Genomic DNA, 12,088 nt, shown 5'->3' with positions numbered 1-12,088 from the left:
GTAGTCCTAATCAATGCTTTTGTGCGACTGTGATTACCCTCAGCCACCCCTGATGCGCCTGCCGCTCTGCATGTGTGTGTGCGAACTTCAAAGAGTTTATTCTGTCGCTGTATAGGTGTCCAAATGACTCCTAGGTTTATAATAACACATTTTCATTATTGCACATTCAAACAGTGACATAACCGGCAATGTAATTGTCAGGCGCATAAAGGACGGTAGTGCAAGGCACGTGGGATGACATTGTTTTAATCAAACCCTGTGATGTTTTTGTTATTGTTTTTGACTACTGTAATGAAAACTGATCAGAGGGTGATATTTCTTTGTCAGATTTGAAGCCCAGTAACTCCACCTCAGACTCTGATTTGATGCGGCACCGTGCCATTGGCCGCATCCCTCAGGTGACGATATCTTTCGGCTCGGACCTCCTCAGACCACCTTCCCCCACAGAGATCGAGATCATAGCACCCAGCAAGATTAAAGACCGCACACAGAACGTCTCAGAAAAGGTCACTCAAGTCACGCAGGTAATAGGAAAAAGTACTTGACAGCACAGCAACGTATTTCATACACATTTTCATGCAAATGTATTGTCTGATTCAGTCATTTGTTCCTTTTGTTTCTGTTATCTTAATGAGGCCTAGTGATTTTGCCATTTGATTTATTTATACCCTATGATTTATTTATGGTATTGTTACTATACACGTTGTAAATATATATTTTAAAAAAGCCATGTAATTGTAGAAACTTCAGTAATGTGAAAATTAGGGCTGTCAATCATTAGAGTCAATTATATTCTTATTAAATAGTATGTGCAATATACCAATTGACTAATCAAATTAATTGCAGTTATCATATATTATAATATATAATACATATCCCACTGTTCGAAAGTTAGCTGTCGGTAAGATTTGATAGCGCTTTTGAAAGTCTCTTATGCTCTTTTGGCTGAATTTATTTGATCAACAATACAGTAAAACAGTAATATCGTGGATTATTATTACAATTTAGAGTAACAGTTGTCTACTTGAATATGTTTTAAATTTATTTCTGTTTTGGCAAAGCTGAATTTTCAGCATCATTACTCCAGTCTTCAGTGTCACATGATCCTTCAGAAATCATTCTAATATGACGATTTGCTGCTCTAGAAACATTACTTGAAATGTTGAATACAGCTGCCTCTTTTGGTAAATGTAATGCATCCCTGCGGAATAAAATAATACATAAAAAAACAAAACAAAAGAATGACCCCAAACATTTGAATGATAGTTAATATTAGCTGGAAAAAATCACAAGTAAAAATAAAAATGTAGTTATTATTAGGGCGGGTGAGTAAAATTTTTTAATATATAAATGTATTACCGGTAAATATAAGCCTCTAGATCTATCAATCTATTTTGCAATCAGAATTCTACTCTGTTATTTAATTGTTTGTCTATGTAGAGTTAATTGATGTATTAACTCATTTTATGTAGAAGTCATTTTAAACTAGAAAAGGAAAGTCTGCCTTGACAAATCCTTATCTGAAGGTTTGAACAGTCTTGACATTTGATGGTTTTATGGGCCTTACAGATTTGATTTCATTAAATGTATTACATTACCTTTGTCATTTCAGTTAAAGTTCCACGAAAGTTCAATTTAAAATGATGTATACACACCAAATCTGCAAAAGTTACACCAGTTGATATCACAAAAGCTTTCACCCATCCTTACCAGCCAATGAAAAGGTTGATGACATCATCTACATGATTTACTATTTTGTAACATCTCCACACAAGCAGTTAGTGACCTATTTACAGGGGACCACTGAGTCCTGTGCTGATGTGGGCAGTGCTTATTGGGCTGTTATGTAGGGAACGGACACACACTGACACACTTTTCCTACCCCTGTGTTTTATGTGTGATTATTGCGGTGTACTGGGTTTACTGGAATGCATGCTCGTGTGTTCAAGTCACTGTACTACATTATGTTTCAATTATGACTGCAAAGATTGTGCAGGCTCCTCGTGCCATGGTTTATATAAAAACTTGAAAGATTGTCTTCAAAGAGGGGAAAAGAAGAAGAATCAAAGAAAGACAGTGAAAATGACAGAGAGAAAGAGATTGTATTGGTGACGTCTCTCTCCATGGACACACGTGGGACACTGTGTGTTGTCCTACCAGTGGAAAAATCAATCATGCTGACAAATCTACTGCCAGCTTGCACATTCCAATCATAATCACAGGCTGAGTGTGCGTGTGTCTGTATTTGTTTTTAATGCAGCATATGACACATTCCAACAGGTGAACTGAACGTTTTTCTCCATTCTTCCTAACTATCTATTTTCCTTCTTTAATAATAGTTTTTATTAAATGTTTCATTAAGCATCCTCTTTTTGAGTAAGTTCACCGACTATTATTTAAAGGGATGGCTCTATTAAACATGGACAATTCTGCCATCATTTACTCACCCTCAAACTACTTTTTTCTTCAGTGGAACATTTTTTGAAGAATGTTCTTGACCAAACAGTTCAGGTGACGATTGGCTTCCATTGTATGAAAAAGAAAAAATTTGCGTGAGCATGACCCGTGTGTGTATGGCTGTGTGTGTGTGTGTTCCCAGTAAGGGGGGTTGCTCGCTGCTGGTGACCTTGGCTTCTAGGGCTAATGGAAGTAGAGGGCAGTGAAAGCAGGGACCAAAGATACACTGACTGTCTGTTTCGCTACTCGCACACACATCTGTCAAAAGTGTGCATGCAAACACACTCTCTTTCTCTGGCCCTGCTACCTACTCTCTCATTCTCTCACTCTATCTCTTTCTATTCACTCTTTTTTTCAAATATTCACTCACATCTAATTCTTTTTTTTTAGCACACTTTTTATTTTTTTGTATGTTTAGCTCATTTCTATCCCCTACCCCTAAACCTAACCCTGACGTGAACCTTTTTTTGCATTTTGGCTTTCTTTTAATTAATTATTTAGTATGTTCACTAAGCCACTATGAAGATGCCAATGTAAATAACTAGTGTGAAGCTTTTCTATGACCCGCTGAACATTAGCTTGATATTATGGTATTAAGGCATATGTGCAGTCTGTGTTTGCATTACGTCCTGAGGTAGAACAGGCAATTCCTGGCTTGATAATTGGACTTCGATTTGACACTGAGCAAGAAGGGAAATGATCATCTGCATTGATCTTTGTTGCTATTGATTTGTCTATATAACATGACGTACCTAGTTATGTGACCAGCTGTACTGTTTTTAGTAGACTGGTCCGCATGTGAGGAACATTAACCTTTAAATGAAATATGATCATGAATTTTGAAAGTACGTTGGGTCCTACAATCACAGAAAAAAACTAGAAATATTAGAGAGGTCATGCAAGTTCTGTAGTCAGTTGGAGCCATTGGGCAGATCTGACATATGGCACAGATGCGCTTTTGGCGACCCAAGTTCAAGTCCTGGCTCAAGGTCCTTTCTCGTTCCTGCTCCTCTCTCTCTTTTCCCGATGTTTCCTGTGTCTCCTCCTGTAAGAATTTTTTTTTGTTTTGTTAGGTTTTTGAAAGAAGTCTCAAAAGTATGCTCACCATGGCTGCATTTATTTTTATCAAAAATACAATAAAAAAGTAAAATATTATTTTTCTAAATGTAATATATTTCTGTGATGTCAAAGCTGAATTTTCAGCATCATTACTCCAGTCTTTAGTGTCAAATGATCCTTCAGAAATCATTGCAAAATGCTGATTTGGTGTTTAAGACACATTTCTTATTATTATCAATATATTAATATTTTTTTTATAATTTTGGCATAATTGCTCTAATAATAAGTGTAAGTGTAAATAGGCATGCGACATATAAGCACGCCACAGTCCCGCTGTAGAGGGCAAATGCATTGACATTATGCCTCCCAGAATATCAGTGCCAAGCATATAGTGTAGTTACAGTGACACTATTCAACATGAACTTCATTTACACCCTCAAGCAATTCACTTTCTTTATTTTTTTTTTACAAATTCTACATTGAAATTGATATTTCCATTATATTACTATTACTTGTTACTTGTACAGCACTAGAACATGTTTTATTAATAAAACTATTAAAAGAAAGGGAAAAACTTATGTGTGTGTGTGTGTGTGTGTGGTGTGTGTGTGTGTGTGTGTGTGTGTGTGTGTGTGTGTGTGTGTGTGTGTGTGTGTGTGTGTGTGTGTGTGTGTGTGTGTGTGTGTGTGTGTGTGTGTGTGTGTGTGTGTGTGTGTGTGTGTGTGTGTGTGTGTGTGTGTGTGTGTGTGTGTGTGTGTGTGTGTGAGTGAAATACATCTTTTGTAATGCATGTTTCACATCTATATCCACAGACTAATCTTTATGCAAATAGGATGGCTGTCGTCCGTTCCACACCTTTATAAGTATGTGTGTGTGTGTGTGTGTGTGTGTTTGTGAGGAAAAAGAGAGCGAGCGAGCGTGGAAGGGCGGTGTTTCCCTGTGTCAGTGCTCTGTGTGTCTGTCTCAGCACTGCTCAGAGAATGCCACCATGAGCTTGAAACAGAAACTTAAGCCTGTAAGTACCAGACTTGCCTTGACCTTTTATTTATCTCCTCCTCATCCACTCTCTTTTCTTACCTTTGCTGCTTTGTGTTTGTCTGACACTCTGATTGATTTTGACCTCCCACACCTGGTTAAAAAAAAGGTCAGGACCGGGATGAATTTGACTGACAGCTGATGCCACGCACATAGATCACTGTTAATGGTGTTGTTTCCGTGTCAGACTCTGTTGACTTTTTGTGACTTGTGAGACATGCAAACTGAGACGTGTTTTTGCCTGAGGACATGTCCCTTTATTTTGCCTTAGTTTGTTAGTCTTTATTTCTTTGTTTTGTCTCCGTGCCGTTCACCGTATGCTCATTTTATTTGTAGTAGTGGCTTGTAGTTACATCTCTATATTTTACTTTTGTTTGTTTTTCCAGTTTTTATGTTTAGGTTATTTATTGCCGTTCACGGTGTTTATTTTGTTTGTTGTCATTACTTTGTTTTGTTTTAGTTTGTTTTATCTTTTGCTTTCTCTTGTTGCCCTTCCCCATTGTTTTAGTTGAGTCTGTTGTGGTAGCACGTGAACACATCCTTTTAGTTTGCTTTACTTTGTTTTTCATTCCTTCTCTCCTTTCATCATGCTTTTGTTTTGCATGTTGAAGCGCAGTGTTGCGTGTTAAAACCTTTTCTTCAGGCTGTGAGTCATTTTTTGAAATTATTTGTTAATACAAATAGTGCCAAAAACACATCATGGAAATATTACATTGATCTTAGGTACAAGATAAAGCTGTTAGTGATGTTTTGCAGAGTGTATGTTTTACCTTTGAGTATCTTTGTGTGTGTGTGTGTGTGTGTGTGTGTGTGTGTGTGTGTGTGTGTGTGTGTGTGTGTGTGTGTGTGTGTGTGTGTGTGTGTGTGTGTGTGTGTGTGTGTGTGTGTGTGTGTGTGTGTGTGTGTGTGTGTTTGTGGCCAAATTTGTGGCTGTGGACAGCGTGCAGACAGTTGCAATGGATTTGCCTGGTTCCATCATTATGAAACAGAGTGTTAGATTATATCAATAAGCACCGATATCTCGCTCCAGTGAATTCGTGTATGTGCATGTGAGCACCTTCTGTCATTAGGATCTCAGCAGCACATGGATTTGAATGTGCGCTCACACAGCGTGTTTGTGTGTCCACTGACAAGTGCAGACTGATAAGAGAGGACTGTGACTCCACATGATGAGTAGTGTTGATACAGTTACAAAATAGATATAAAATATGCACAGTGTATTAAATCTCAAACAGATTTGCATTTATTTTATCCCTCACTGAAAACTTGTACACGTGCGCACACGCGCGCGAGTGTGTGTGTGTGTGTGTGTGTGTGTGTGTGAGAGAGAGAGAGAGCTGTTCATAACCACTTTTCAGGGTTGCTGGCTTCTTTTTGCCACATGAAATTGAGCAATTAGACTGTCTGCGTGTGTGGGAAAGATTTTGACTATTGTATGGAGACCAGATGCCCACACAATGAGCATATTTACATGCACACCAATGATAACTCAGTCCAGTGATAACAGTAGGCCTACCACTTCTCCTTCGGCTGCATAAGATGGGAACACATTTTATCATTTTTTGGGTCAAGAAAGTGTACAATATATTTTATTGCTCTCCTACAGGGAAACACTCACTCTGGTTTAATCTGCAGTAAGGATGCCTTCCTGTTACATATCACAAATGCAGACTTCAATAAGCCAAAATGGCTTAACGTGTTTACTACAACTACAACTGTGTTAACTCTCTTTAATTGCAAAATCTGTACAATGGTCTCCATGAGGAAAAATAATGACTTGATGTATATCTTGAAAGGTTTATGTGATGTGCAGGGGTAGAATTAGAAATAGTATTATGGAAAAGAAGTAAAATAAGTATATGGAAAGTCCCCACCATAATTCAAGAAACCTATGTGTGATGACAGATACAACCATCAGAGACTTCCTGAACGATAAGACGATAAGAGACTTCCTGAACAACAAGGCAATGTCTATTTACAATGTAAAAAAAAGTAGATGCTTACACTTTGTGTAAATAGTGATAGATAGTGTCTGCATCACAAATGTGACCCTGGATCACAAAACCAGTCACATGTCGCACGGGTATATTTGTGGCAATAGCCAACAATATATTGTATGGGTCAAAATGATCTATTTTTCTTTTCTGCCAAACATCATGAGGATATTAAGTAAAGATCATGTTCCATGAAAATATTTTGTAAATTTCCTACCGTAAATATATATAACATTTATTTTTGTGAGTGAATGCAGCACAATCACTAATATAAATGGACAACTTTAAAGGCAATTTTCTCAATCTTTCGATTTTTTTGCACCCTCAGATTCCAGATATTTAAATAGTTGTAAATATATCAAATATTGTCCTATCATAACAAACCATACATCAATGAAAAGCTTATTTATTCAGCTTTCAGATGATGTATACATCTCAATTTCAAAAAATGTATATTACTAATAGATGCTATTTAGTACTTAAAAGTAAACTGCTATATGATTTGATCTTTGGTGGGTAGAGTTAATGAAAATCAACTTTTGCAACAAGGTTGACTATTTGCCTTTAGTATAAATACACTGTTATAACTTAATAGAGAAGATACTCTGGCATACTTGATTCTGATTGATCAGGTGTGGCATTTAGCAGTTCAATATTTCTGAATAATCAATGCAAACACTGTATTTTCAGTAATGACCATAAATCGTTTATGTGTATCTGCTTGTTGTGAGAGATCTGCATTGCTGTAATTTGTGCATCCTCTTTTAAGAGCTAAAACTTGAACCCTTAGTTTCAACAATAATTTGGCATTCGCCATAAGACTGTTAACCGTTCCTTTGTCATTTTATTCAGTAGTGATTTAGATGAAAAGTTATAGATCTATACTAAATCATCTGTTCAGGGTGTAAGGGAATCTGATTCACTTTTATTACAACTAGTAGTAGTGGCTTTAAAAGCTGTTTAAGCTATAATTTGTCAAACCAAATACCATAGTTGCTTGATATCGTTGTTACATCGATCAAACCATCCTAATGAGGAGCTTTCCATGTTTTTGTTGTTGTTGTTTCTGAAACCTGTGTTTACTCTGGTCTTACTACAGATATACTGTAAGTTAAACTATACTGTCCAGGAACAGTAGCAGTTTACAGCACATAAGGGATACTGACTGAAAACATAAATTAGCTTGCTATTGCTACATTTTCATGTGCAAGTTTTTTCATTTTTAGTACGTCTGGAAATCATTTCTAGAAAAATAACGCAAAATAATTCATATTACTTATGCAAGATAAATGGCAGTTGCTGTCTGCACACTGAATGAAAACCATGAAGATAAAGATAAATATATATTTTGACAGAACTTTGTGGACTGCTCTCTTTAAAAAAAAAGAAAAAGATAAAAGGGGTGGTTTAGTAGCAATGCAACAGAACTACTTTGGGTTCCCCAAAAAACCTTTCAGCGAACAATTCTTAAAATAACCATTCTTTTCTTAGTGTGAAGAATATTTGAATTATCTGAACCACTGTAAATAACCTTTTGTGCAACAGAAATGTTCCATGAATGTTAAAGGTTCTTCATGGAACCATCGATGCCAATTAAGAACCTGCATTTCTAAGATTGTGGTTTTCTTTCAGGATTTTGAGCATTTCTTTCTCCATTCACCTGCAGATGCACTGCTCTTATTTAAGCTAAAAAAATATTTCTACATTACCAAACTGATTTAGGCAGACAAAAGCAGAAGCAATGACCCCCCATGCTGTGCTTTAACAACTCATCAGTTTGTGAGACTCTTTCAGCCTTTTTAGTTTTCATTTGGTTTGACCTGTTGGAAATGTTCCACACCCTCCCTCACCACTCCCTTTCCTGTCGATTTCCCCCCCCCTGTAAATTGGTGCATTTAGGCAGTTTAGCCTGTTTGTTCAGCAATCCATCTTTTTGTTCCCTTGGATTAGGAAAGCTGCCATCGTCCATCTATCCAGTATACTTTCTTTCTCTCTTTAGATCAGGTGTATTTGTACAGTATGTGTGTGGTAAAGATGACATGTCTGTTTGGAGGTAGAGACTGTGGAGTTTCTTCTCTTTCTGAGGAAACAGTTTTGCAGTGGATGTTGTGAGTCAGTATGACACCTTGGACAACAATGGACAAGGAGCCTCTCATTGTCGTACCGGTCAGTAGAGACTGCAGTTTATGCAGCATGCACATAAATCTTATATTCAGAAAGATTGATTTTATGAATGGATGTGTACTTTGCAAACGTTACAGATGTACTTTCTCATTTAATGGCATGTGATATATGACTAATGAACTAAAACATTTATCATATTAAGCTGCATCAGCTTAAATGGTTAGTAAGTGGCAGCAGGTAAATTACATTAAAACTTTGTTCAACAAAGCTATTATTTGCTTAAATTAAGTCATTCATCTGCTTAAACAAAGGCAATGCTGAGCCCTTAAATGTTAAAGGAAAGTAAAAGCCCTGAATTAGATTCAAACCGTCTGAAAATAAGAAAAATGCATTCCTCTTCGCATTCATTACTTCCTTGACATGTGAAAATGCACACGGCTGTGATTTGCATTAGGTTGTCATGTGTTCTGAAATTTGTGTAAAAGAAAAAGAAAGGAAACTTGTAATGTATACCAATTTCAACAAAAAGATCGCAGTACTAAGTTTAAGATTTTGAACATTTGCACATTACAACTGTTAGAGTAATTTACAACTCTTTCAAAAGAACACTTTCCCCCAAAAAATAGACAACTTTTTCAATAATGACTAGTGTTCTACGATTATAGTTTCCATGGCAGCCAGTGGTTGCCATGGTCATCTGTGCTAGCAGTAATCATGGGCTGCTAAAGCTGTATTAAAGGAGTGATTTTCTGTTGGGGAAAAGCTCTGGCAGAAAATAGGTCTCAGTGTGAAATAGTTCAGCAGTTACATATATAGCCCAGCTGCATACTTAATGTGTTGGACATTTTAAAAAAATGCTTGTTACATAATGTCTTAACTTTGTTTTTGTTTATTTGGGTTTTATTTTATTTTTGTCTCTATTAGATACAATGTACAGTGAAGTTTCTTGCTTTTTCTAAAATAAAATGAAAGGTTCTTTATTGGCATCTATGGTTTCATAAAGAACCTTTAACATCCATGGAACTTTCTATTGCACAAAAGGTTCTTTATAGTGGAAAAATAACCTAAAAGTTCTTTAGATTATTAAAATGTTCTTCACACTGCAAAAATAAGAAATATTTATTTTAAGAATTGTTTTCTGAATAAACAAAGCAGAATGGCATCTCTATGAAAACCCCCTTGTGGAACCCTTGTTTTTAAGAGCCATGGTCAGCGATTGATCTTTGATCAATCCCTCAGTCGAGGGAAGTAATGGAAAGCTGGAGTCTGTTCTGACGTGACATGTGAATGGATGAACTGATCCTGACCACATAGCAAAGCCTCTCAGTAACACAATACAAACCTTAGCTATTAATGTCCGAGAGAGTGGGAAATAGTTGACTGTGATTAGTGAAGGTTGGATGTCAATAACTTCAAACGTCATTGGTTTTTAAGTGTCTTTTCGACACAAGTCATGACGTCAAACCTGTGCCATAGACCTTATACACGGCAGGGCAATCTTTGATTTTTAATGGGAATGAAAGCAAGGCTGTGAAGGATAGACATACATCTCTACAGAGGGTTGTACTGTTATTTAATGTTATTGTATTGTTCTGCTTACGAAACACTGCAAAAATATCTTTTCAAGAAATTTTAGTAGACAAAAAACTCCAGGCAACATGAGCTGTGGAAAATTATAAGTGATCTAGGAGCTTTTTACAGATTGAAAACACTCTCACAGCCTTGCTTTCATACCTGTCTCTATGCTCTGAATAAGGCCTATAGGCGTCATGTTGCCGTGTTTGATTTAAAATGGCTCTGTTCCTCACACAAAGTGTAACAAAGCAGACTTGGAACATCATGAGAAGAATATGGAGAATAAGTACTGACAGACTCCTCAAGGTTTGGTTCTTTTTCCTGTTTATTTCTCTGTAATTTCTCCTATACCATTACATTTACACCACTTCAAGCAGTGTGGTCGATTAACATACACTCGGCTCAGAGACAGACCCCCTGTGGCGCGTTTCTTCAGTCCGTGCCCTTTAAAACGTGTTCTTGTCTGTAGGACATGGCTGCTGCTTTTCCTTTTAATAATGGCACATGTCAAGAGGAAGAGGAGGCTTATATCTTGAAGAACAAAGTATGAAAGATGAGCAGATGTCTGCAGTTTCGTGCTCTGGGTTAAAATTAGATCTGACAATACAGTTCAAAGCATTGAGTGAAATGTTTTTTTTTCTAAATGCCTTTGAACAAGATATCATCCAGTGTCCATTGTATCTCCTCGTGTGTGTGTGTGTGTGTGGGGATGGGGGGGGGGGGATTTCTATTGAGGTATATTCTGACATTTTACACTGACACTCATAGACTTCAACTTGTAGGAGGCATGTTTGTTTGAATAATTGCATTAGCTATATATGCATTCCTATAATTAAGGAAATATATTCAATTCATATATTGCCTTGTGTCTGAATACATAGCTAATTTTAGATAGTTTATTTTAGTAGGTATTATGTATATGCTATTATATTTTTTATTAATATTTTCAATGAGCTTTTGTTTTAATTTTATATATATATATATATATATTTGTAAAGATTTATTTTTGGCATTTTTGCCTTTTATTAGGACAGGACAGTAGCTAGACAGGAAGTGAGGTGGGAGAGAGAGAGGGGGGACGGGATCAGAAAAGGTCCACAAGCCGCGACTCAAACTCGGGTCGCCCGGAGCACAACGGCACACTTGCCCACGAGGCTATCGACGCAGACAATTTTGTTATGCTAATTAATGCTTTTATTTTCATTCGTTTTTATTGCTATTTTATTTTAAGTTCATCATTTTAGTGATTCAACCTATTTCAGTTTATTCTAATTTTCAACTAATATTTACATTTTATTTTGGTAACACTTTACAATAAGGTTCATTAATTACTGTATTAATTAACTGTTAGGGGTGTTCGGATGAAAAAAGGCCCAAGAGCAGATTAGCAGTTCACTCAATTTATTGTCCAAAATGCAAAGAAAAAACAAAACGCAAATATAATTTGCAGTCGAGCCACCGAGCAAAGGCCGGGGCAGAGGCGAAAACCATGGGACAAGTAGAAAAGCCAGAAGTCAGTTTAGCAAGGTAACAATCCCAAGGGAGAGACGAGATGGAGAAACGGGCCCTGCAGGGGTCAAAACCAGAGGCAGAGCCACAGCCCCAGGGTAGAGCCAAGGCAATAGTCCAAAACAAGAGCAGACAATTGAAACCAGGTGAGCGAGCCGAAACTGCACTGAGTACAGGGACTGGAAAAATCAGAGGAGAAAAAAACAAAATTAAATAAACAGACAAGGCATGCAAACTGGGCACGACTAGAACAAGACTGTTTTAGAACAGTAGTGAAATGGACGGTAACTAATGTAAACTAATGAAACTTATGGCGCTTTTCCACTGCACAGTAC

General features: G+C 36.9%; 1 protein-coding gene across 2 annotated transcripts in view; it reads left to right on the top strand.

Moving 5' to 3' along the window:
- kcnh6a (potassium voltage-gated channel, subfamily H (eag-related), member 6a) overlaps window positions 1-12,088 on the top strand; it is a 36,784-nt gene that overhangs the window by 15,851 nt on the left and 8,845 nt on the right. For both annotated transcript variants that reach the window (XM_079605421.1, XM_079605420.1), the window contains exon 6: window positions 328-524. In XM_079605421.1, coding sequence (XP_079461547.1) covers window positions 328-524 — 197 coding nt within the window. The remainder of the gene's footprint in view (window positions 1-327; window positions 525-12,088) is intronic.

Source organism: Phoxinus phoxinus, assembly GCF_949152265.1.
Source record: "Phoxinus phoxinus genome assembly, chromosome: 1".
NCBI lineage: Eukaryota > Metazoa > Chordata > Actinopteri > Cypriniformes > Leuciscidae > Phoxinus > Phoxinus phoxinus.
This window is presented reverse-complemented; position numbering and strand designations above follow the sequence as displayed.